Source organism: Amyelois transitella, chromosome Z (genome assembly GCF_032362555.1).
Source record: "Amyelois transitella isolate CPQ chromosome Z, ilAmyTran1.1, whole genome shotgun sequence".
NCBI lineage: Eukaryota > Metazoa > Arthropoda > Insecta > Lepidoptera > Pyralidae > Amyelois > Amyelois transitella.
The window spans coordinates 8,901,125-8,928,677 of NC_083535.1; the positions used below are offsets into that span (position 1 = coordinate 8,901,125).

Sequence of the window (27,553 nt, forward strand, 5' to 3'; positions counted from 1 at the left end):
ACCAATGTGAACTGCAGGATTTAAAGACTTAAACGCACAACTACGGCTTCCCACCTGTGCGGAAATCTGCGGCTTCTCTGTTAAAAATAAAAAATGTTGGTGATGATGATGATGATGATGGTGATGATGATGATGACGGTGATGATGATGATGATGATGACGATGATACTTACGCGGCGTGGTCGGCGTGCGGTAACCATGCAATGGCGAGACTCAGCACTAGAGCGATGCTATGCACGCCGCGGGGACGGCACGTATGCATGGCTCGCGCGTCCGCTGCGCCCGGGGGGCGGCTAGTGCCGGCGGCCGCGGTTCAGGCTGCCGGCAGACTGGCGTAAGTTTGAATCCCTTATGGCAGCAAAGGTCCGCGCCTGCGCCCAACGCCTATCGACCCAAACCCGGCCGCCTCCTTGCGCCGCTGGCATTGACGATGCTCAGATACACACCCTACATTTATTGAGCGACAAGCACTAAACGCTCTATCTCGCCGCCAGGACGAGACGACTTTCGCCACCGCTCATGTTTTATTTACGTCCAGAAACTCGAGTTTCACCTTCAAACTGCAGAATCGAATGAATGCTGCATAAAGGGAACTCGGAACGGACGGACCCAAGCGGAATGGTACAAAAGCGCGGGAAAAATAATAAATGCATATTTTACAGCGCAGGACTTCGGAGTATTCGATTGCAATGCGCAGCGAGGAGTAATTCATTCGGGTCACTCAGTCTGACTGAACTGTGAATACGATCAAATTTTAATTGAAGTTTCTCTCTGCGATTGTGGACGGTTTACACACATTATGGTTTGATTTAAAAGTGTAGAGCGTTGTAATCTTTTACATGGATACTTGTATTGTTTTAGATGTTTTATTTATTCTGATGATAATTTAATTTATGACAACATATATGTGTATGCTGATAAATAATCATTATTTAGAAATTACTTTGGCAAATGTATTTCAATTGCCTCTTTTTAAGAAGAATCTTGGATCTGGCTTTGAATATGTTTCAGGCTTGGGAAGGTTAGTTAATTACAATGAAGGACTTCTTCCAGACCTCTGATAATACAAATTTATATTAATTTGTAAATATTTGTCAGCGTTAATAATTTTGGTTGTCTTAATGTCTGTAATTGTTTTTATCTGATACCTACAATTTGGGTTTGGTAATTTTGGATTTGCCAGATTCATTTGATGACACAATACCGTAAGTACCTAAAAGCATTTGTTTACAGTGCAGTCGACAGAATTTAACTAATTAATAAAATACGGTATTATATCCTGACATTTTTAAATATAAATATAATTAAAAAACACAATAATTCAGTTAATTCATGTTTATTTCGCTTATCTCAGAAATTTCCCCGTCTGGGTTAAGACTTGCACAAAATGCAGGTAATTTAGCAAGGTATTGTGTTTGATTGTAGGTATAATGCCGGGAGAATCCATTGGAGCGGCCGGCCTCGCCGTCGCCGCCTCGCGCTTTCAAATCATTTTATGCAAATATTCACTCCCAACATTTTGAATAACTTTATTTTAAATGTTAGCGAAACTATAGAACGAGGTAAGTGTTACATTTTACAGTCTTGCTACGGACCCGTAGTAAAACTACGAGTATAAATTAAAAGAAAATTAAGCAAATAAGTAATGTAATCTTATAATTCCGACTTGTATTCTTTATAATTGACTTTTATCTTCTAAGAACGGATTTTGGTAAAAATCTAAAAATTATTAACAATTTCCTATTTTATAAAGTGAAAATATTTTATTTTAGTACATTTATATTTTTTTTATAAATCTGTACAGTAATAACATTTTCGGTCGGTATCGGTAATTAATATTTTTTTCTTACTAAAAATAAAGTACCTAAACAGACAATTAAATGGTAACATTAAAATTACTTACTTTCTAAAACATTTAAAATACTTTGACTTTTAGATGGAATTAAAAGTAATAAATAATAAAACGTCACTTAGTTTAATAATTAAAATTCTCTATATGTAAGTTTGTAACTTACGCCTTTCCTAGAAATGCCAGTGGTAAATACTAGTGTAAATTGATCGATTTATCCTTGCTGCCGGCGACAATTGTCTATTTCTACGAAAATTAGGATTACTGTTTTACAAAACATTTTTATTATTACTGAGTATCGGATTGGTATTTAAGTCGACGGTAAATATAAATTAAGTTTAAAAACAGTACAGGACGATACCTACATTAAAAGATATTGTCACTAGCGTTTTTCTGTGACTTTGTACGCAAAGTGTCCGTATCCATACAAATATTACAAAAGTGATTGAGTGTTTGTTTATCCGTCATCCACATCATAACCACCAAACCAAACTCTATTCTATTCTATTCTATTCTATTCCAATTAAAATAACGACCTTATTAAAAGGACATTAAACTTAAAGTCCAACAAAAAACTCGCTCAGAATAGAAGAACAATATCGGAAAGTTCATTTCGCGGGTTCAAATGGCGCACTCTGATAGGCTACAATATTTTCGCGCCATACCAAAATAAGACTTCTGCGCATGTGCAACGGTGTAACTTAAAGAAGTGGTAACTTTAAAACTACTTAGTTAGATTCCACCATCAGGAGTTATAAGTCTGTGATTTCACTGATTTTATACTTCAGAAAAATTACCTATTAACTAAGGCGGATAACGCGAAAGTCCCAAAGGCGAACTGGTAGACAATGTATAAGGATTAAGTTCAACATTCTGTCACTAGTTTAAAGATTGTGTGCAAAAACTTAAATAATAATATGAAGGTTGTTAAATTTAAAATTAAATTTCTTCAGGTGTTTTCTTCTTTTCAAATTGGAATTTGTAAGGGATTTTTCTATAAAGTTTGTTTGTATGTTTGTATGTTCGTTCGTTCGTTTGTTTGTTTTTTATTATGCCTTTTCTGATACTCTCGTCTGCGAACCTACCCCATTTAGAATCATGGTTACCTATTCAGATGTCTGAATGGTCAGGTTTCACCGAAGAGCATCGGTTAGCACTCAAACAAATGTACGTAACTCATGAAATAGTAAAATATAGCAAACAATATTACCTTAAAATTAATAACTAATTACCTTTTTCAGGAATCTACTTGCCCCCACAAAATGAATGGAAAATTAACTGAAATACAAAAGATTCATAAAACTACTGACGAATGGATTCCTTGAAAAACGGGAGCAATAACAAAGGATTCCTCGAAATTCAATCCAATCGGAAATAGACAGAGGAATGCCTAAAACCGTATGCGTAAATTTCGTGAGCCGTTTTGTTCATCTCATACAAATTAATACATGTGAATCAAATTAAAAACGTCTCAATTCCTTAAGAAATTAATACATTGTAAGGTTGATGGTAAAAGACCGCGGAGAAGGAGTCCTAAACTGTGGTCCGACCAGATGGCCGAGGAACTCCAAATGCCGATGTTCCAAGCTCTCCATCACGCAGAGACCGCAGTAGATGGAGAAGCTTACTGCAGTGCTTTTAACGGATTCACGATCCTTGCAAGTTAGATTATCGTAGAATAGCAACCATCATACTTATACAGAGAAATAATTTTGTGGGATATGGAAAGAACGAGATCGATTTTAAAATAAAAAATCACGTAACTTAAGTTGTGTAGAATGGCCAGAAAGCATCGATTTAGTAACAAAATAATGCCAGAAAATATATCACGCTTGATTTCCCTGATTGCGCGGTACAAGCATACATAGTATTAGTACATTAGGTTTTTTCTTCTCTACAAGACAAGAGAAAAATAAAATAATGTAAGAATTATATTTACAATTCAAATACATTTTAAAACTGCATCTTAAAAATGTAAAAACATTAAAAGGGCAACACTGCTATGAATGGACAACGTCGACGGCACCTGTGGATGTTCTGAATTCTTTCTTTGATCTGGAAGCTTCGTAGATATTCATAAGTTCGTCCCTGGAGGAGCCCAAGGACACATCGGATGTTTCCAGACTAGCCCTGGACATTAATGGCATGTGATTGCAATCATAGGTGTCCTGAAACATCAATCAAACAATCTGTAAAACTCACGCGTGTGTGCTTCTCTTTTGAATACGACATCTCTTTTTTGTAGATGTCGAACGGCGATTAAGGGACTAGGTTAATGCAGCTTTTACCATGACTCAATCTGGACAATCCCCCTGAAAAGATTGCGGAGGCCAGATGGGGGTGGCCTCGTGTAAAAACCTGACTAGATAACTGACTAACCAGTCCAGGATCACCCATTCATGATCATTCCAACCGGAACTAATGCCAGGACGTAGACGACGATACACAAAACTCTTGCGTTATTGATGACTACGTACAGGCATATCGACTATGTAATGAAGTGTTGAGGAGCATTAAGACACGATATTCTGAAATTCCTACGGCAGTGGAAATAAAAGACAGATTTTATTGTAGTTGGAGCTGGGACATACATAATCTTATCAATATTATAAAACAGTAAAAAATGTATCTGTACATAGAATATATAGTTCTCTGTCAGACTCAATGGTTGACTGGTAGATAATGCTTTTAGCATTAAGTCCGCCAGTTGTGCCTAACATTTGTATTTTAAGTATTAAAAATAATAATAATGTCTAGCGGTAAAAAATAGTAACAGAGCATGAATTAAAAATAATATCTGTATTTCTGTGTGTCTCTTTGTAAGCACATGCTAATTTTGAAACTTTTGAACCGATTTGATTGAAACTTTTTTTTGTTGTATAGCTATTAAATATTGGCATCTTATAGGCCATAAATGATTTTAAAAACCTGGTAAACCTGATGAAGCTCCTTTATAGTTCAACTAAACGCCTCAGCAAAAGTTAAGCCTGATGAGCATTTTCGTATAAGATATAAAAATCGAATATCACTAAAATTGGCACATGAACATGATTTAACAGCTTTTTGGCCGCGGGCGTCTTAAAAATAATGAAAATTTCTTACTATCGATTTAAGTTCATAAAGTTAAGATACTGACATCAAATACTCTGCAGCTGTGTTTGCATTTTCTTAATCGTAATGTTTCGTTAAAGTTCCTTCTTCTCTCCCTGTCCTCTTGCTCGGGCGGTCCATAATTCCGTGAACTTCTGAAGGCATTGACAAAATGCTAAAAAATATTAAGCGTGCATAGTATAAGTTTGATATGAAGAAATCGAATTTGGGTAAAGTAAAAGGAATATACGGGCAAGCAGGAAAGGCGACTAAGGGATAGGCTTACAAACTTGGGACTGTTTTTTAGGTGATAGGCTAGCAACCTGTCACTATTTGAATCTCAATTCTTTCATTAAGCCAAATAGCTGAACGTGGCCATTCAGTCTTTTCAAGACTGTTGGCTCTGTCTACCCCGCAAAGGATATAGACGTGACAATATGTATGTATGTATGTAGAAAAGAGGCGCGATATGAATGTATCAAGAAAATGTTAAATTGAACTGCTCGACCAAAGGAGGTATGTAAATATATATACTAGCGACCCATACCGGCTTCATACGGGTAAAAATTGTAGATACAAACCTTTCTCAGAATACCCTCTTTCCAACATTTCAAACCGGAACGAAATCCGTCCACAACTTTCAGAGATTAGCGCATACATGCAGACGGGAAAATAGGTGGACTTTATAAATGAAGTGAGATTTAAATTTTGATGAACTTATTTTGATAATTCCTTTTTCAATCGTTGTTATATTTTATGAATCGATTCGATTTACATATTACATCATAGAGTACTCCCGATTTTCTTAACACTAAAAGCTAGATGTGGTTTAAATCTAGAGATATTGGATGACTGCCTGCTTAATTACAATTTTAATACACATGTAAGAAACAGTTTTTCAGAAAACTGCGTCAGTTGCGCTTAATATATTTAATATGACTTACATTTGCCACCATATATTTGGTTATTGTTCTTAATTGAAATATATCTATTAATATTATTGAGATGCCAAACCAAAGTGCCGCTGTTAACATTTCCGGAAAATCGGTCATGCCAGTCAATTTAAGTATACGATGCATCAGAAACCCCTAAAAGGAAATAATATATTATATTAAAATCTAAAAAATATGAAAAAATATATCAACACGGCAGTAAATTATCTCAAATATTGTTATCAATAAAAATTTTAACCAATTAAGGAAAACATACATCCCAAATATTAAACTTACGATTAAAATAATGGGCATTATCGACCAACACACAATCCAAAATTTTGTCGGTTTGAAGTCAAGCCAAAAGTGTATGTCTTTTGAGAATCTTTTCACTCCGTATATCCACATTACCAGGGCCACTTTAAACCCTCCAACGTAAAGAACTGTCATATGCACACCATAAGCTAAACCCTGAACTTTAGTGTTATACATTGCAGCGTCTGCCTGAAAAATGAATAAGTTATTATTTACCAACACTTACCATTTGGAAAAAAAGGAGTTCACATTTCTTCCAGCCAATCTCTCTTCGACTAAAAATTCGAATTTTCCCTACCTAACTAGATTCGAATCTGCCCGTTATATATAAACGCGCGTCAAACGAAAAAATCCCGTAAATTTCCCTGTCCATGGGAATTCTGGTAAATCTTAACTACTCTCGATTTGTCTTTCTACCCAGACACAGCGCAGCGGTTTTATCTGTGTTGATATATCACACAAAAAGTCAGTCAGAGTACTCTTTTATGCATTTTGATAGACTTTTATCCAGAAAATAATTTACCTAAACAAATGACTGTAACTCGTTTGTAAGTTCAAGGTTACACTCTGTTTTACCGGACAACGAGCATTCGTATAAAGTTTTATATGCGCCCGGCGGTCAATTAACTTTCCACGATGTAACTCAGCGTACAGAAAAATGTTACGAAATTTATAACTGTCGCTTTTAAATGAATACTTAATAACATTGTTTTGGATTGAAAATTATAAATAAAGGTACCTACATATCGTATTTCAATTTCCAATGTATATGAAACCATACATTTTCGCGGGAACTTTAAGGTTAAAATTATCCAAGTTTTAGAGGCGTCATAGATATGAATCGCCTGAAATAATAGGCAAATGAGGTCTTCCTTAAGGAAGGTGCCGATGGAAGCAAAACCAAGCCGAAAATATAAATCATTAGGAGTGTCAATACAAATATTGTAATTTTTTTTACAATTCACTTAATATATATTATAATTATTCACATAATTTATATTTCTTTTAACAATCCATTGTTAAAAGAAATAAGTATAAATTAAATATTATTGCCTAATAGTATACGGGATAAATACATTTATGGTGCCTTTTTTATCTTATAAAGAGAGCACAGTTATATTTTTATGACTCATAGAGGTCATAATTGAAACTAGATAGGTCCAGGAAGACAAACAAAATGTATGAATATGTGAACAAAGGTATCAAGTAACTCTGTCAAAGCCAGGCGTGTAGAATATTCGATCTCCACTCGAAGGCTGGGTTGATGAATTTTTTGTCGTACGCCTGAATGTTTTATGCCAAACGACACGAGGAAATGAGCCCGAGGTCTAGTGGTTTCTACTATCTATGCTGCCCGACTAAAATGAGAATCTACGTTTTTTTCTTTAACAAAGCCAACAACACTTTGCAAGGGGTAATAATAAAATAAAGGTCATTTTTTATGTGTAATACAGCAAATTTTTAAACTGATAAACATTTTCTGATACTAAGGATTAGAAGATTTTTTTTATATTCTCCAAGGACATGAAATCGTAAGGGCGTAAAGATCCGGTGTCTTTACGCCAAGAGGATGACGAAGAGAAATTATTTTTTGCAAATGAAGTTAATATTTTTAAAGATTAAATTTTAATAAGAGGCAACTAAAACGAGAATATCCAAGTTGCCACCAAATAAAGTGGTCTTATTCTTAAATGTATGCACGTCAACATTCCTGTCACCATCAATTTATATTACAATGTAAATGTATACCTACATACGTGTGAATAAACCCCCGAGCTCACTGCATGACACGGTCGGGATTGACCATTAAACCGCCGCCCGTGTAGATTGACCCGATATCAATATTGCAATAGGTATCACAGAAACGGGCGGAAATTTCAGATTCAGTATTTTGCAAGTTGGGAATAGGTACAACTTAGATTAGTTTTTCCGACGAATGATACAAAATGTTTACATTCATACATAAAATCACGCCTCTTTTCTAGAAGCAGAGACTACATCTTTCCACTTGCCACAATCTTCATTACAAGAAAGTTCGTGAATTTTAATCAGCACCAGCAAGAGAAAACACAAAATTTTAATAAGAGGCAATTAAAGGTGTAATATTTAAATTAGGTACTTCTAACAACATCAATGGGTTAGTCTAAATTCTAAAATACGAACGACAATCAATTTTATAATTGTACATTTACCTGGGTAAATAAACCCTTAAGGACACATGAATGTTGCAATAGATATTTATTAAAGAAACTAACGTCGTATAACAACTAGTCATATACAATATTATAGGTTACTAGCTGTCCCCGCAAACGTTGTTTTGCCATATAAATAATTTTAAGTAATTTCTAGTTAAAAAAATGTTAAGGGTGGACAACACTTATCACTAAGGGGTATGAAAAATAGATGATTGGCGAGATGTTGGCCGATTCTCAGACCTACTCAATATGCTCATAAAATTTCATTAGAATCGGTCAAGAATTCTATATATAAGATAATGTATGACCTCTAACTAACTATAAAATAAAAGATTAATCATAGCGTCTCATTTTAATTCTCGATAACTATAAATACGTTAACGAGTTAACAAAAAGGAATACATAATAATCTGCTGGATTAAAATACAAATTATACGTAAATGTTTAACACGCCCTTTGATTTGTGAAATGCTGCCTGGACTGCCGCGGACTAGCCAATTTGTAACTGACCTATGTCTGTACTTGGAAGATACTCATATTTCCAAACAATCGATTTCGAGGCGACATTGTGGGCAACAACTACATAGTTTCAATATACCTACGGGAAAACCTACCAGTTTGAGCTAGCTCCAAAGAAAGTTTGAGACAGATAACTTTAAACCATTAATGAATAGGTAACAAAGATAAGAGACTCAGGCGAATAAATAGAGAGAACACTGAGTCGTTGTCAAATATAGAAATGGAACTTACCAAAACCAAAGGTACAGAAGTCGCGAATCCCACAAAGCATAATATTCCAACTATGTAAATGTTCTTCAATCTTCTAAATTCTCGATGTAGTAGTTTTGATATTGCCAATGTTGTCGTTGACTGTAAAAAAATAGTAGTGTTAACAAACTTACTTCATTATTGAGTCCTTTTTTTATGAAACAAATTTAATTAGTTATAAGATAAATATACAGTAAACACTCTCATTCATATTTTTTTTTAATCAAACGCAAAATATTAATTATTTTTATAATAATCACCCAGGCGTTAGTCCCCGTTGCAATTACTCTTTTAATAGGAACCCGGGGCCCGCTTCTAGTCATGATACTGTAGTAGGTTAGTCAGGTTGTTACAGGAAGTAAAACCTAACACGCCTTGAAACTTAGTTACCCATCATGTACAGGTTTCCTTGCGATATGAGCATCGATTAGCATACAACCTAATATATATAACTCAGAAAAGGGTCAATTGGTTATAACCGCGATGGGATTCAAACCTTGGCATCGTTTAACACTTGATCACCGAAAGCCCTAATTGTTTTGGTATTAAAATTAAATATCTTTAACTAAAACGCATCGCACGGAATGTAACGAAGTTAATTAAGAGCGCTACATTGTTAATCATGTGATAAAACCGCAAACCAATAGAACAACCAACGCTTCAATGTGACTGGTAAATTTGTTTGGAAATTTGGAATACAAATAATATTAACAGGAGCTATGACCAATTTTGAAGAAATCTATCAATTGATATAAAACTCTTGCATTACAGACTTGATGACAAGCCATAGCTGGTAGGCGTTAGTAGTCAGCAGAATGACATTTAATTCTGGAAGTGGTAGAGTTTGAAGGGTCATCGAGTAAGGATATTTCGAAATTTCCGATTATATGATATCTTTTGATTTACTTGGACGGATCAAAAACAAGTTCATCATACTGGTGTTAATACCAACAACAATCTTATTTCTCTAGACAGGAGCTTTGACTTTTGACCACGATACCGGATTAGGTAAATCGGGTTTTTATTCGAGTCACGTCTAACTTCCGCGATCTGCAGAACCATACCCATGCAACCTCGTCCTTGTCCTCACACATCTAATGTGCATGTTTCCTAGCGATGTTTTCCCTCGCCGTAAGAGCATTATTAGCAATCAATTGTCTCAGAAAAAAATCATTGGTATACTTACATGGACGCGGTAAGATTTCAAAAGCGTGATCTCTGGCAATATTGTAGACAAATAAAACTATTACCGTCCCCTTAATATCACATGCACTACGCATATCAAATATTAGCTGTTCCCGCGACTTCGTCCGCGTGGAATAGTAATTTTGGCCAGCATTGAAGCGCCCTCAAGGATGAATAATTTTCCCCGTTATTTTCACATTTTCCATTATTTCTTAGCTCCTAAAGTTGCAGCGTGATGTTATAAAACCTAAAGCCTCCTCGATAAATGGTCTATTCAACAGAAAAAAAAACACAATTTTTTTTACAATTCGAACCACTAGCTCCTGAGATTAGCGCATTCAAACAAACAAACTCTTCAGCTTTATAATATTAGTATAGATGATCTTGGCATACTAAGAGTGCGTAGTGATGGAACGGTAAGCCGCTCACCAACACCCGTAACTAATTATTCCGAGAATCGCTCCACATCCCCATATTGGTAGACCAGATTATCCGCTTTCAAGGCAACTGCAGGCACTCAGTTATTACCGAAATGTTCAACAAATCCATGTAACTAACGTGTATTCGTATTGTGTATTTTCATGATAATAAAATTTTTACTATAGGTGTGTTATATATATGTAGTTGTTTTAAATACCCAAAGTAATGGCTACTTTTCCTTGAAATTCAGCTAGGCTATGTGACAAGTGTTGGCCACTTAAATACAAGAAACAAACTAAAAGAATTACAATACAAGATAAGAACGAGATACGAGATATGAAACAAAATTTAAGAATAAAAAAGTACGAAAAGCTGTCTTTTATATATCGTTATCGTATTATTTAGCAAAAAATTTAATATAGGGATGAACTTGCATATGCATGTGGAATGAAGTGGAAGAAGTATCTTGAGTGGTGTGTTCTAGAGTATAACCTCCGACCCGCCAGCTTAAATCTTGAAATTCTTTTAACTCCCATTCCCGCCAAAATTTCGAGAAAATGCTCTACATTTCCCAGAGAATCTACATGCCTTTCAGTTGGCTACACCCATAAGTTTCTGTTTGTCTGTCAGTCAGTCACTCTGTAACTGAAGAGTGATATTTATATTGATTGATGGCATCTCCAACACGCTTGTACAAAATATATTATCCTTTTCTTCTAATTAAATCTGCTTGCCTTTACCAGGTTACATAAAACTTGGAATGAAATGACACGAGCTTACTCGTACTCCCACGCTCAGGGGAGTTCGAGATATACGGCTCGACAGAACAATTAACCGGTTTGTGTTGTTTTATAATTAAAGTACTCGATAAAATACATACATGTGTAAATATAATATATAAATATATATATTATAAAAAATTATATTCTGAGAATATAATTTATAATACATCCATAGTATATTATACTATAGATGTCGTAAAAGGCGATTAAGGGATATGCTTATATATCCGCCCGTGTAAGGGCGCTAAATTCGCGCGGGCGAAGCTGCGTATTAAAGCTAGACTCATATAATTCCAATGTGTTCTTTGTACAGTCTGCAGAAAACAACCTTTTTCATACAAACTAAAACTGTTAAGAAGGTCAACTTTCTCTGCAAGCCGCTGTACGTAGAAGGCGAAACTTCGTTGTTTGAAAATTCCCCACTCTTAAAATATTCTATCAAAGTCAAAGATACTTATTAACTATACAACCTTGACCGTGGCATGTCATTTGAAATTTTAATAGCCTCCAGCAAAGGAAGACTGTTCCCGTGATAACTTGCTTTAACATCAAAGGTGAACTTGAAAGCTTAATAACCGCTGCAATCTATGCAGGTTCACGAGTCGTTTTAATTATTTACATCTTTGAAACCTAAGGTCAGAATTATTACAAATGTCGGTTCCAGATGCAAATCGGAAGATGAAAATAATCAAACATCAACTTTTAGAAATTGTTTTAAATCTGTATTATTATACATTATATTTATGTCTGAGAATTAAAACTCTCTCTCTGCATGCTCCCGGTTACCTCCCCCACAATGCCATCGGGCTCGGGGACCTAGCCGAGCCTAGGAAATTTTTAGTGTAATACGTATAGGGTGTACTAATACAAGATCTTGTTTATTCCCACGGGAATATAGGTATTGTAATTCGTTTGATTTTTTAATTAAATAAACGTTTGCGCACGCGGAGCATCGAGTATTATTAAGTATATGTAACTATATCAAACTTACCAAATATGCTATTGTAGCTATCATAATGTTTCCATATATTACAAAGAGGTATAGTCTGTGAGCGTTCAGGAAATCCGCAGCCAAGGGTAGGATGCCGAATAACAGATAGTGATAAGATATCTGTGTGAAGAAGTAAATCTTTAGTACGTAACTGGTGTCTCTTCTTTCACCATAATTAAAACAAATCTTTTTCTGGCTATTTCATATAAATATAATCAGATGATTTGTAAGGAAATTCAATATTTCAGCTCTTCTATCAATATCCTTACTAATGTTGTGAATGTGAAATTTAGTTCGTTTGTTTGTTACGCCTTTACAGTTAAACCACTGGATATGAGATCCATGAAAGTCTGCATACGTACATACAGTGTGGAGTACGGAGAATGAGATAGGGTACTTTACACGCGGGCGGAGTCGCGGACAAAAGCTGGTTGCTTAGAGCAAAGGATTTTGTTCCAGTTGTGACCACTCTAGTGTGAATCCCTGGGTTTGCCTTTGACTGAAGTCAGAATGTGACTATTCATAGTAGCAACTGATATAAGATATCAAAAATTCAAACTGCCTACCTGCTTCAAATCCACCGTAATGCATTTCAACATCAGCTTGTAAAGGATTCTCATGATATATGATCTGAGAATACCCATCAGGGTGAAAATTACGGTGAATATAATCACAGCATTATCGACCATAGTGTATGGAGATATCATCTGAAAGTCATACACGCCAATGTTACCTATTCCATAGATGTGAGTCACGAGATCAATTGAATGCCCCTGTAACAATAAATAAGTAGTATTAGAATAAGGACCCTTTTCTAAAGATTAGGCAGATATTATATCTATTTTGCTATGATTATTCTTTCCGATGCCGATTCTATTTTGTACCGTGTGGCTCCCGACACCAATAAAAAAGGAATAGGATCTCTTCGTTTCATTTCCATGGTTGTCGTAAAAGCGACTAAGGGATTGATTTACAAACTTGTGATTTTAAGGTGATGGTCTAGCAACCTATCACTATTTGAATCTCAATTCTATCATTAAGCCAAAGAGCTGAACGTAGCTTAGCAGTCTTTTCAAGACTGTTGGCTCTGTCTACCCCGCAAGGGATATAGATATGATTATATGTATGTATGTATGATTCTTGCAGGCTCTTTGAGTTGAGGTACAGTTAATAAGCCAAAAAAACCCGAAATGAACAGATTAACTAAGCCCGTATACATAATTTACTCATGACTTGATCGGGGGAATCTGAACTTTTGTTTGATAGAAAATGACACCGCTACTCCACAAAGACTATATTCCATCAATCAGACCTAAGCATTCTAGACAACGAAAACATGGGTATTGATTTCGAGTCAATAGATTTTAACTGAGTGATACCAAAAACCATAATGGAGAGAAAAGTTCCAAAAATGAACCCGCTCTTCGAATATTGATGGTAGAGGTGCTGATTTGCGAGTCAATAAACTTAAAACTTATGAAAAATTAAATCGAAGTGGAGATGAAAAGTTTAGAAATCGAACGCAAATGTTAGAATATTTACGGCTGAAAGTGTAAGTTGAAACTTGCAAAGATAAGAGAAAGTGTAAAGAGCTCCTTACTCCGAACATACATACATACATAAAATCACGCCTCTTTCCCGGAGGGGTAGGCAGAGACTACCTCTTTCCACTTGCCACGATCTTTGCACACTTCCTTCGCTTCATCCACATTCATAACTCTCATCATGCAAGCTCGGCGGTTTCGGGTACTCTTGACCTGACCCTTTACCAGGACGTCCTTAATTTGATCAAGATACGTTCGTCTAGGCCTTCCCACTCCGACCTTTCCCTCCACACTCTCCTTATATATCTGCTTAGTCAACTTGCTTTCATTCGAGTAAAAGAGTAAAATAAAGATCTGATGATGATCAGTAATTGGTCATCTATTGGAATTTTTGTTTCAGAAAACCAACACGATCTGTCTGCCATTTATCAATTTGGACAAATTATGAAAACTGTTGCAGACAATTAAAATTTTGGTGAGCAATTTGACAGTACGAAATTAAATTTGTGTTTCGGCTGCAGACTGCAAGCAATAAATTAAAACTTTTAACACTGTTTCCTGTTTTAGAGTAAAAGTTTCAGAATATAAAATCGGCTCGCTAGTTTGGACGGCATAGAAGTTTATAAATACAGACTTTAATTAGAGACATAGAAATTTGATTGACAGTAATTAATTTGATATGACCAAGTTACTATTTTTAATGCCAGTGAGTGTAATATGAAGTGTCAAACATATTTATGATTTTAATTACTAATTAGTAATGATTAATATTTTTGTTAGATTTACTGTTAGGAAAAACAAGCGTAATTGCCCCTAGGCAAATCAAAGAGAAATCCTTCCGCGTAATTGCCATGACTATTGTCAAAGGCGGACACGGGGTCCTCTATTGGATGGTACAACCAGACAAAAAGAATGAGAATAATCTTGAGTTTACCTGCTTAGTAAAAGAATCCTCTCATTATGAATAACAATTTACTTAACACAACAACCACAAAATGAAACCCTACCTGCATCCGTTTGTACAAATTTGTTTGTTTTAAAACGAAACAACAAACTATATTTGTCCACTGTATTTGCTTAATCAAGCAGCGGTGTATTTCAACAGATATCGAAGCTCCCAATTATTGGAAATTTCACAGTTCAAGGTTCCTATTGATATTTATCAATCTATTTCTGCAATCTACATTGACCTCCATGTTCGTGGTCATCCGCTCGCTGTCGAACATTTTAAACTTACATCCGAAATAACTATTACACCTACATTCGAACAGATATAGTCGGATGTCTCCAGCTAAATAAGGTCTTTACCTATAGACGATGACTTGTAAGCGCCCATATTGGATTTCTATATTTGAAATACAATATTTTAGTTTGACATTTGTAACGAAACTGTAAAAGGCAAAGGTGACAGACATAATTGAATACGCTACGCAAAAACCTCTTGTAATGTTTGAAATCAGTTATTAGTCGATCGGCTGAGATAGGACTTTAAAAATTCCCACGGGAGCGAAGCCCAGAACATGAGGTAGTTAATAGTACGTTATGCACGTGTTCGCATATCGGTAGGTGTGATTCTATTTGTAACGTAATCTTGTAACCATTAGCCGGATAATCATATTAATTAATGACAAGGTCCGTATTGATTGAGTACTAAGTACAAGTAAATTTACGCGATGTGTGTATGATGATCTATACTCAGTAGATGGATACTAAAACTAGTTTATATTTCATTTATTTTAATTAATGATGCCGTGTGGTTCCCCGCACCAAATGCCGTGTGGTTCCCGGCATCAATAAAAAAAAAGAATAGGACCACTCCATCTCGTTCCCATGGATGTCGTAAAAAGCGACTAGGGGATGGGCTTGTAAACTTGGGATTCTTCTTTTAGGCGATGGGCTAGCAATCTATCACTATTTGAATTTAAATTCCATCATTAAGCCAAACAGCTGAATGTGGCCTATCAGTCATTTCAATACTGTTGGCTCTGTCTGCCCCGCAGGGGATATAGACGTGATTATATGTATGTATGTATTTAATTAATGATTTTTACTCCTCAAATGTTAAATATCGGGTACTATAGTTTTATTTCACACAAAATATTATAGTGCATAGATAATGTTTTCCTACATTTTACTTTCCAAATTCTTAAAGCGGGTTGACGGCATTAAGGCCATACAATACCTAAACGCTATGGAAAATAAAAGTTACAAAATTCGAGAGTATTTAAACAAACTCTTTAAAAAATAACTGCTCTAACAGTTACTGATACCAATATAAATCAATTGTGGCTGTGATATTTCACTGCAATACAATAACAAAAGCATTATAGTGATATTCAGTTGTAATAATGAAACACAATGACGATGTGACGTGCAAAGCGCATTGTCTGTTTTGGTGCATTTTCATGCAAATGTTGGCCTTATTGTTTTATTTCAACCAACAGTTATTGCTTAGGTACACCTCACTTCTACCATGCATAAATAATGGAAACGGCTAAATTGAAATAATATATTTCTAAAGAGATTAAATGCAACCTCTAACTGTTATAGCCAGCCAAGCTGAATATCTTTTTCATCCTCAAAGTCTAAAACATCGTGCCCGTTATACATGATATAATGTCACGTCCTACTCATGAGGTTGAAAGAGCCAACAGTATCGAAAAGATACGAAAACCACCTTCTGCTTAATAATGGAATTGAGAATCAGATATTGGCAAGTTCCTAGCCCATAGCCTAAATAAATAGTTGGACTAGAAGTTAATGCTTCTTTCCTTCGTTGAATTACAACATACATGGGATAGAGAAGGAGTAGTCCTATACTAAAGTGGAAGTGCCGGAAACCACACGGCTTTCGTAATGCATCAGTAAGAAAGTAATAAATGAATCCTAAAATTGGTAATTTAACACAATTATTATACAGTCAAACTACATAGTTTTTCAAAATCTTTTTCCCATTCGAATTTCCTGTTCAAAAAACAAACGTACATTCAAAATTTCAGATCTCTACGCTCAGTTGATTGGCTGGCGTTGTCTGTCAGTCAGTTACCATTCAGTGGAGGAATGGTTGTTGTATGCAACGAGAATGCTGATTATCAGAAAATACTATCCATTTCTGAAAAGCTTGCACATTCGTAAACTATACTGGTGTACTGGTGAAATAATAACTTTTATTTTTGGGGCTTTTTTTTTGTCAGAATTTCCTTTTTGTAGTCTAGGATTAACAAACAGCTATTTTAAAAATATGACATTATTCAGTAATTTCATTCAAGTATTGACTTTTTCTTTGTTTCCACTTTTTATAGTTTATCTTCTTTTACAAACATCATTAAAATTGCACGAGCTAAATATTTAATAAACATACTACTCTCAACAACTCAAGCTGTAATTTAAGCTACTCTAAAACATGTAACTGTAAACCACTCTTCACTGAGATTGGTAACAGCGAACCTTCAAAGTTTCAACTACGGCTTGCCCAAGATAGGCACGCCTTTGCCTATCGAGGGGCCGTATCAAGTGGTCGAATCACGACTCGGTTTCTCTAGCCCCGCCTCGGATTACCTAGAAGCCGAACTAGACGCACCTAAAATCAACCGCAATAGATCGTGTTCCTGACTTCCTACGTCGAAACAAGATCCGACCGTTTCTCGGAATATTTACCACCTCTAGCACATGTATTCGTTCACCGTATATATATTTGAACAGTTTACTGAAAATATGTAAACAACAAATTTTGGGGCGCTCATTTCTTTTTTCTATGCTTGTCGCCGACTAATCGACAGTGCACATCCTGGTGTCCGAGATTCTAGTACACGTATAAATCATTTTAAGTCACTGTACCAGTGGTCTGTACCGTTGTAATTAAACACAAAATATTAAAAACTATTCCAGCAAGACTCTTTCGACACCATACAGACGCACTATTAGTACATTTTTGATTTCAGACTTACGTACTTACCCCAGGACTAAGGTTTTCTCATTAAACAACGAGGGGATTTCAGTTCGAAAATTCTTTCCGCAAGAATAAAACCTACGTACTGAGTCCATTCTTCGATGTATACATTGAGATATATGGCTCCAGTAAATACAAGGTAAACAACTCCCATATACTTAAAACTGTCCCCTAACTTGTTAAGACTCAACATACATACATAAAATGCTATCCCCACTTAATATACTTCGCACGGAAAGGTCAGGTGATAAAAACTAGTGATTTACAGGTAAAACGGTTGAGAACTTAAATATTTATTTAACGGACCGGAGGTGGACCAAACTGTGCTATGAATTATGTAACTAAATGATATATCAGCTTTAACGTAGATTTAAACACAAATAAACAAGCCTCTCTCCCAGTGGGGTAGGAAGAGACTAAACCTTTCCCCTTGCCATACTTTCGGTTCATCCACATTCATCACTCTCTTCTTCTCTTCAAGCAAGCTCGTCATTCTTGGCTTCTTTCATATCACAGCATTATCTGATCATGCTGTTCCACAAATTGTCACTCAGTTAATAAGTTAAGTCACTCAACTTATATCAAACATACTCCTACTCGCTCGCATTTCTAAACTGTTTCATTCTGCTTTCATATCCTTTCTGATTCACCTTACTTTGTCGTATATTATTATTATTGAACCTGCTCTCTCTCTCTCTTTTATATTCACCTATTACCAGTTATTATTTATGCGTCAAAGCTAATGAAATATATATATTTAAGAGACATTAGTGTTATGTTACAATTCCTCTCCAGATTTTGCGTCAAAGAGTAACAACATTCTTACGTAACCTACAAACTTATGCATATTATAAATAAGATATCTTACCACATCTAGTTGTGAAGAACATGCTTACAAGTCAATGTTCATCACAACTTGTCTATTAATTATAACGCTCCTACCTTGAACTAATGTGGATTTTTGTTGCTACAGTATAGCCGATCGGCCTTATGATACAGGGTTAACGGCTGTCACACGATGCTGAACTATCATTACAGGGAAGACGGAGCCAACTCTAGAAATGACTAAAATGCCACGCTTTCCCGGACGTCAAAGTAATGTTATTAAGATTAGCAAACAGATTGCTAACTCAAAGTTTAGAGAAATAACGCGAGTTTAGAATTTACCTTGATTAAGTTTTTTTCGCTACCAGACCAGTATGGAAGTTGCAATAGATTATTTTGTCTATTCCTTTGGTCACCTTTTACGCCATCCACGGAAAAAATATCCAATGGTCCTATTCTCTTACGCCAGGAACCACACGGCACGGTAATATTATCACTATTTCCAATCGTTATGTATCTTCTCATTAAAATAAATGGCTCCCTTTATCTCATCATTATAATAGAAATATCGATTTTTGGATTCAATAAAATATCTGTGATGTTATTAAGCTATATCTTAACACTTGATTAAGGTCATTTATCATCAAAATAAAGTGTGTCGCTACCCGCGATAGACAGAGCTGTGGGCACTAAATTAAGAAAAAAAAATTTACGAAACCCGACGAGCTGTCATGAAGAGAATTAGAACCGAAAGAAATATGCAGGGTTCATGACAAGTGTAGTTTTTGCCTACCTACCTACCTCTAAGGGAATTTTGATCGAATTGTGATTTTGTATGTTATAAAAAAAGAAATTGATTTATACATTTTAAGTAATAAATCTTTATTACTTAGTTGTTGTATTCTGTACTTGTACCTACATAAATAGCTACTCTTGCCACACATAATAAGAAAAAGAGTATGATAGTATCAGTTGATACTCGTAAGTACTTACATAAGAAGAAGGCGAATTCAAATTCATGATTTCACCTAGGACTATTGTGGTCATATTTTGCGCAGAGAAAGACACAACTACGGCGAGGAAACATGTTGACCAAGTTCTCCACAAAAATGATATTTTTGATATCTGAAATAAAAATAATCTGTCACTTTTTGTCTTTGATATTAATTAATTATATGGTTTCGTCCTAAGTCAGATTTTACTCCTACAGAAAATTTTGGATTCTCATTTGGTTAAACTTTTTCACTTTTCATCTTCTCTAAATTCACTCTTTTAATAATAATTAATTTTAATAATTTCCAGCTCCATTTTCAGCTGATATTTTTCAATCATAGATAAATGATTTGACCGTTAAACTTCCTTTCATGCTCTTATCATTGTGTGTTCCTGGTTTAATTCTCCAGTGCTATGCTTCAAGACTTAGCGCTTTCCGCGATTTCTCCATCGACTTTTGCCAGTCATCCACAGTCACTAAAACTTCTTTAAATACAAAAAATGGCAGCACTAAACTAAGTTACAAATCTTGACATGTGTTACTTCTTAAACTGCCTCTTGTAATATAATCATAAAATGAGGTACGTATTTGAATTGTAAAAATAATAAGGCATGTTTAGTAAAAATATCGTTTGATACAATAAAGTAAAGCGAGACTATTAAGATGCAGTCGACAGAAACGAGTGGTACATATAAATTCCAAAGTATTAATTCCCTTTCTCTACCATAACCATGTTTAATTTCTGAGGATATACCACCAACTCCAATAGGTCTACCAAATAGGAGTCCGCCGCTCTAACGTTTCTCTAACAGCGCACCCTTTCTTTCTTTCTTGTTTCCCCACAAAATAACTCTTTGTAACCCTTTAGTTCTTTCTGTATTATTCACCTCGTATTCTAGAGAGGCTCTACTTTTTGGTAACGACATAGTCATGCCTCTTCTATCCTAGCTTAGAATTTATAATTTCTTACTTGACCTTAGCCATTACTATTCCTCCACCAACCCACAGCTCTACCAAACTTCCGGTTGCACAAGCCGAATAACACGTCGGGTGCGCTGTTCTCACGCCTTCATCTTAATTGCTTCTATGAGAATAAGGATTCATTCTTCTCTATTTTGTGTCCAACTATTAGCAATCAGCCACTGTACCCGGGTTTGCCCTTTATTCATTTCGCTAAAGCGGAGCGTCAAAATCCAGACTTCATCTTAAGTAAGAAAAACCTCGTCTAATATATCTCTGATGCTCGTTTCCAATCAATATCCTTAAGAGTAGGAGCGGTAAGCAGGTGACTCGCCAAGCCCTAATAGCAATCAGGTTTAGGCGTGATTGACACGGGCATGCCTTCCAACCTCGAAAGCCGGAACCGAACAGACGGAGTCCTATTACCGGTATCTTTCACTGCCGCTTCCTTATTTTTTCAATAAAAGATAGAAAAGCTTCTAAATTTGGGATTCATTTTATAGGCGATAAGCTAGCAACCTGTGACTTTTTGAATCACCATTACAAGCGATGCAGCTGAACGGTCACGGAACAGTCTTTTTACAACCAAAGAATAGAGAAGAGCCGATGGTAAGAGTTAGGCAAAGAGCAGCAGAATAAACACGTCTTCAAATTTTCGATTGATTAGTTTTTTTAAACATATTTTTAATGATGCCCTTTATATATTTATTTACTGTAGATGCATTTTCCGAATCCAAATACGTACCCAAATAAGGACATACCAATAAAAGCGTTTCATCCGATACAGTAGTGAAGAAAAAATTTGATATCCAAACTACAGCCAGAGCGAAAACTTTGGTCGTAGATCCTCTCTGCATATTATGTGTAAAGCTTTTCCTGAAAAATATTTCTGTAATGAGATGTGAAATACAAAAAGAACAGGTGAGGTTGAACCTATGATTATTAAAATATTACAAAAAAAATTCATCGCATAAATAGTATCTACATATTTGCTTTTCTTTAATTTAACACGTTAGTGTTTATTTAACAATCATACACGTACTACATGACCGAAGTATGGCATGAAAATTCCTTGGTGACATTAATTTCATTAGCTCTCTATCATGTATTAATTTTGATTCAACTTAACTAAATAGTACATGTTAGTCGTTCAAGGTGACTGTATGGTGTATTTTTTTTTTCAGAACTAGTTCTAGATAGTTAATTTATTTTAAATCATTCACTTCGTCGCTCACTAAAGGTAGAAGGCTATCAAGTTACTCAGCCTTCCCTCGGACAAACAATATAAACTGTAACAGCGTGAAGCAACAATGCAACACAGGTCGCCCGACTATTACCCCGCAGTATCTAAATGAAGCTGACTGGGAACATAATGACATCAGTTCCACGCAAATTGCATTAAAGTTGGTGTTGGTTCACGCAAGTTCCCAGTTGCTAGAGGTAAAACAATTACGAACCTTGTATGCGGAGCGGGACGCATTACAGGGTTAATGCACAGGCAAAGTGCTACGCTCATGGCTGACCATTATGTGTTAAAAACACAAGAAACTACATTTAATTAACGATTTTTAATTTTGTGGAAGGAAATAATCAATTAATCATCTTTATTTATATTAAAAACTCTTGCGTTATGTCAGTGGCATAAAAGGCACACCCATGAGAGTAAGATGTTTCGTTTTAATCTGAACAGAATTGAGTCAGCCCGTAAAATTGTTAAACTTGGTGATTTCCTAAAGAAATTTTGATTCCTCACTACACATATAGGCTGGGCCAGTCCATCAATTAAATAAATCATTAGATCCAGACCGGGAATCAAACCCGCGACGTGAGTTTCAGAGGAACAGTACAACAGCGTAAAGGTACAGGATTTTCTATCAAAAGTTTCACAAGTACTGCGTCTAAATCAACCATCATGTACCTAATAACCATCATAGAATCAACAACGTCAATCACCAATCATGAGTATAATGACAAGGCTACTAAGATCGTTATTCATCTCCACATTGATGCATATCAAGACGTCATTACAGCATTATCTCAACACAATTAGTGCTAACCACGCATATCAGATCATGTTACAATCGATTGTCAGTGAAAGCGTATTGAGAAATTGGCTCAAGTAATTGCCTAGTGGAACCTGCCACCAATATTCGATTGTCACTAGATTAAAGGCTCCTCTATCTAATTGCCGTAACTAGTTCTTGCGCCTTTAGATTAATAATACTAATTCTGCGTACCTAATTAACGTATTGTTAAAAAAGGAATAGGTAAAAATGAACCAGAGTTACAATAGTTGTAAAACTACGTTGCTTTAACGTTGAGTAAAGTCACCATAAGGATGCCTGCACTCCAGCAAATGGATACTTTACCATGGGTCAAGCTAGATTAGTTATAATAAATTCGTCTCCTGGCGTTTATCTCGGTTACATCCTCACCTCTCTAATGAGGAACCTGTTGTGCGCGTTTTGACCATGATCCTATGTTGGGTCAGGTTTTTACACAAAGCGATTGCCGTCTGAGTTTCGCAACTTTTGCAGAAATTAATCATGGCAATTGCTGCACTAGATTAATTTGCTTATGACCTTAATCGCCTTTAACGATATCCATACATACATACATACATACATAAACTCACGCCTCTCTCCCGGAGGGGTAGGCAGAGACTACCTCTTTCCACTTGCCACGATCCCTGCATACTTCCTTTGCTTCATCCACATTCATAACTCTCTTCATGCAAGCTCGGCGGTTTCGGGCACTTTTGACCTGACCCTTCACCAGGACGTCCTTAATTTGATCAAGATATGTTCGTCTAGGTCTTCCCACCCCGACCTTTCCCTCCACACTCTCCTTGTATATCTGCTTAGTCAACCTGTTTTCATTCATCCTCTCCACATGACCGAACCATCTCAACATACCCTTTTCTATTCCTGTAACTACATCTTCTTTCACATCACAACATTCCCTTATCACGCTGTTCCTTATCCGGTCACTCAATTTCACACCCAACATACTCCTTAACGCTCTCATTTCCACTGCATTTATTCTGCTTTCGTGCTTCTTTTGCCATACCCAACTTTCACTCCCATACATTAATGTAGGGACCAACACGCCCCTGTGCACAGCCAGTCGATAACGATATCCATGGAAAAGAAATGGCCTTAACAAAGGTGTGGGCAACCAAACAGCACAACATTTAGAATAGTAAAAATATATTGTTAATATTAATACTTACGTGTAATAAATATGTACGGATGTAGAGTTCATTGGTGTTTTTTTACCAATATTGCAAGCTAAAGTGATATATATGTAATCCAAGCATTCATTAGCTTTATGAGTTCCCGCTTTGCAGGCATTAAAGGGTCGTGCTAACAAAATCATTGCTAAGTACTCAAATGAATCAGCCAAGTCACGCGCATGCTGTAAAAATATATTATAAGCATTATATAAACGTGTAGCGGGAGTGATAGTTCGGGCTCGACCGCTTCGAAGAGATCTTCCGCCAGGCTAGGTGTTATGCCTGAAGAACCGACTCGACCATGTGTCGGAGGTTGTAGTATGCTCTAATCCATGAAATCTTTGATTGCGCGATTGAGACTCTTTGCTCTTATTTCGTCGATTTCGTCGAGTGATTGGCTGTTGTATTTATGGTTTTGTTGGTACTTGTGGCGTAGAGATGTCGCCACAACGCATTTATCCCTTACGAAATAGATAGAGCTATAAGTCTAGAAATGATTGAAACCCACTGTCAGCAGGATGGCTTAATGATAGAATAGAAATTTAGATTGTGACAGGTTGCTAGCCTATCGCCTAATAAAGGGATCATAGATCAAGAAAGACAAAACTATGATATATCTTCATACTAATTTCTAAATATTACTTATTACAATTTTACACTGTATTGCATTGTTTAAAAGGTTAGAGATGCAACACTATGTAGGTTATTTTATTTTTTAATCTTTCAATACAGTTATACAACATACAACTATCTCCCAAATTCATCCTTGTTAGTACGTGTTCAGACTGTTAAACAACGCACATCCCAAACCGCTGGATCTAGTTAGAGACTTGAAATTTGGTGTGGAGGTTTGATATGTGGTCTTAGGCTACATTAGAAAATATACCCAAAAATTCCGCATACTCAGCTCTGAATAAAACGAATTAAAATACTACAAGGGTTCCGTTTTTGCCATTTAACTAGGGAACCCTAAAAACCGCTTCGAAAAGTCTATTCACGTAACTTCAGTCCACTGTATCGTGTAGATGATTACAGTCGTTAGAATCATTAGTTTGACTTCGAGTTAAAAATGAGTCCTTAATGACTGCCAATTTACTAAACGTATTTACATGCCATATACAGTTCACGTAGCGGGGACAACTAATAATAGAACCACTCCATCTCTTTCCCGCAGCTGTTATAAAAGGCGATGGAGTAAAGGATAAAATCACTTTCATATAATTCTGCAACTGACAGTGACTCGCGAGAGTCAGATCAGAGTCGATGATATTAACTGACTGGTTCACAAAAAAAAAAAAAAAAAAAGATCATGAGCGCAGTCGCAATAAATGCATCCCTAGTCATCTCTATTGTAGCTTAATATTTAATGCCATAATCTTCTATTCTAGTGAACCACGCCAACCTATTATGAATGAAAACTTGTCAAGTGTATGTCGGGCCAAACGTGGCCAAACGCAAAATGTGGCCGTTCCGATTCCGTATATCAGACTAAAACAACTTTGCATTGTAAGCTAATTAAGGTATTCGATTTTTAAAGTGTTTCTTCTAGGCACTCACAAACTTGTAAATATTACCTTTCCAATGGAACAATTTTCGGAAATCACATTATTGTTATCTCTTCAAGCTCCAACTTTTATAAAAAATCAAAAGAAAGCTTTTGTGCCAAAAAAAAAGATAATACTTACCAACAATGCCCACATTGCAGATTGGATTATAGCCCCATATGTAATCCCTTTCAATAACGGGTTAAGCGACTGGGTAAAGTCGAGTTTCCTCGTGTACTGCCTTATAAAGCAATCCATAAACATATACGACATTCCGATTGTGATCTGTATCAATATGAAATCAAATAATCTTACTGAAAGGAAATGTTAAACAAATATTAAACTCTTTAGTAAATTTCGTATTGCAATAAATTATAAGAGAAACTGAAGTGTAATTTGGTCTAGAAATGGTAATAGTACCGTTTCTAGACTATAGATACTTCTGTTCTTGGTCCCGCTTGCAATCCTAACTTCTCTGGAGAGATGCGCGGGGCCGTATGTGATCACAAAGTGACAGGTTGTTAGCCCATCGCTTGCAGAATAAGAAATTTATAAGCCTGTGACTTGCAGATGGAACGCATTATGGTTTTTTCACTACCAGACCATTATGGAAAGATAAACTCTTTTAGCTGTCTCTCATACTCTCTTGTTTTGTTCTCATACTCTCTTGTTCTTTCTCACTCTCTCCTAGCTGAAGATACGCATAATTGTAGTCTTAGCTGTTGGCTCCGTAGCTCATTCCAGAAAAGAAAGATTGTAAGTACAACATAACACACTTAGTTTAAATAGACACTAAATAATCTAACGAAATCTTATCAACTAAATTACTAATAAATTATATTAAACTCACTATTATCCACTATCTTTGAAAACATGTCGAAAGTAAAAGTCGACGATGAAAACGCAAACGCAAAATATACAAAAGTTTTAATGCTATCCCATTTGAAATGATCGTGACCCGACTCCTGAAATTTAAGTAAAGAAGACAGATGGATTATTTAATACAGGGTTATTTTTAATTAACTAGAAACAATTTATCGGGTGAATCAGTACAACAATGCCAATCGGCATTTGTACATTTTTGTGCAATAAAGTTTTTAATAAATAAATAAACAAACCGTACATTTATTACTATGCGAACAATGCGAAAAAATTATCAGCTGCTTCATACAAATGATGCACGCACAAGCAACCAAAATGTATGAAACAGGAGATTTTATTTTCTCAATTATTTTCGTGGTTGGTCGCATAGTGTTCAGTAGTGGGTAAGTCAGGTTTTTACAGGAAGCAAGTCAGTCTGACCTCCGCTACCTTGCAGGGGTACGTCATTCATACTTATTTGATCATCATGGTTACACATTCACTTTACTTAATGTGTAGATTTCCCCGCGATATTTTCCCTCACAGATCACGTGAATCAGAATAGATTAATTGGCAAATTACCGCGGTAAGTATCAAACCATTGCACTTTGGAGCTGATACCTCAATGGCTTGACTTGAAACCTAAAACTTTAAACCCTGACTAGACGACACGCAAAATGCTATACGAGCATATGAAGAAGACCGGACAAAGTGAAGAGAGTCAGAAATCGGACCATAGGCCCCGAAGTATTACGATGGAGGTGCAACCGGGAACACGCAATTATGACAGAGACAGGTATTAACTTATACCTGTCTCTGTAATAATTGCGTGTTAACCGATTACTCACTGACATATTGAGAACTGATATCAATAGAAATGTAGAAGGTAAGTCGAGGGTTTAAGTCAGTCTATACAAAGGTATTCACTGTTGAAATGGCTTAACGAACTAACGCAGGATGACACTGGATATAAGCTAGACAGACGTAATCTACAACACAGAGAGGAAGGCTTAACAATAAATTTTATGCAGCATAAAATTTACACAAATTTCGCATAGGTATTACGAAATATTCATTCAATTTTGGCCGCGAAAATAATTATAGTGATATTATT

The 27,553-nt window shown here is 35.8% G+C and overlaps 2 protein-coding genes across 2 annotated transcripts in view; both read right to left on the reverse strand.

The window, feature by feature from the left end:
- LOC106134003 (gamma-aminobutyric acid receptor subunit beta-like) overlaps window positions 1-262 on the reverse strand; it is a 37,860-nt gene extending 37,598 nt beyond the window's left edge. The window contains exon 1 of the mRNA XM_013333935.2: window positions 174-262. Within this exon, the coding sequence (XP_013189389.1) occupies window positions 174-262 (89 nt within the window). The remainder of the gene's footprint in view (window positions 1-173) is intronic.
- A 3,562-nt stretch (window positions 263-3,824) lies between these two features.
- Window positions 3,825-27,293, reverse strand: LOC106133790 (sodium- and chloride-dependent glycine transporter 1). Its single transcript, XM_060953810.1, has 13 exons — window positions 27,288-27,293; window positions 26,429-26,543; window positions 25,720-25,892; window positions 24,032-24,216; window positions 21,561-21,675; window positions 19,839-19,970; window positions 13,094-13,300; window positions 12,528-12,647; window positions 9,132-9,251; window positions 6,169-6,375; window positions 5,884-6,027; window positions 4,986-5,114; window positions 3,825-4,017 (listed from the first exon to the last, which is right to left on the reverse strand). The coding sequence occupies exons 1-13, from the start codon at window positions 27,291-27,293 to the stop codon at window positions 3,850-3,852; spliced, it is 1,821 nt and encodes a 606-aa protein (XP_060809793.1). The 3' UTR covers window positions 3,825-3,849.
- Window positions 27,294-27,553: the final 260 nt, after the last annotated feature.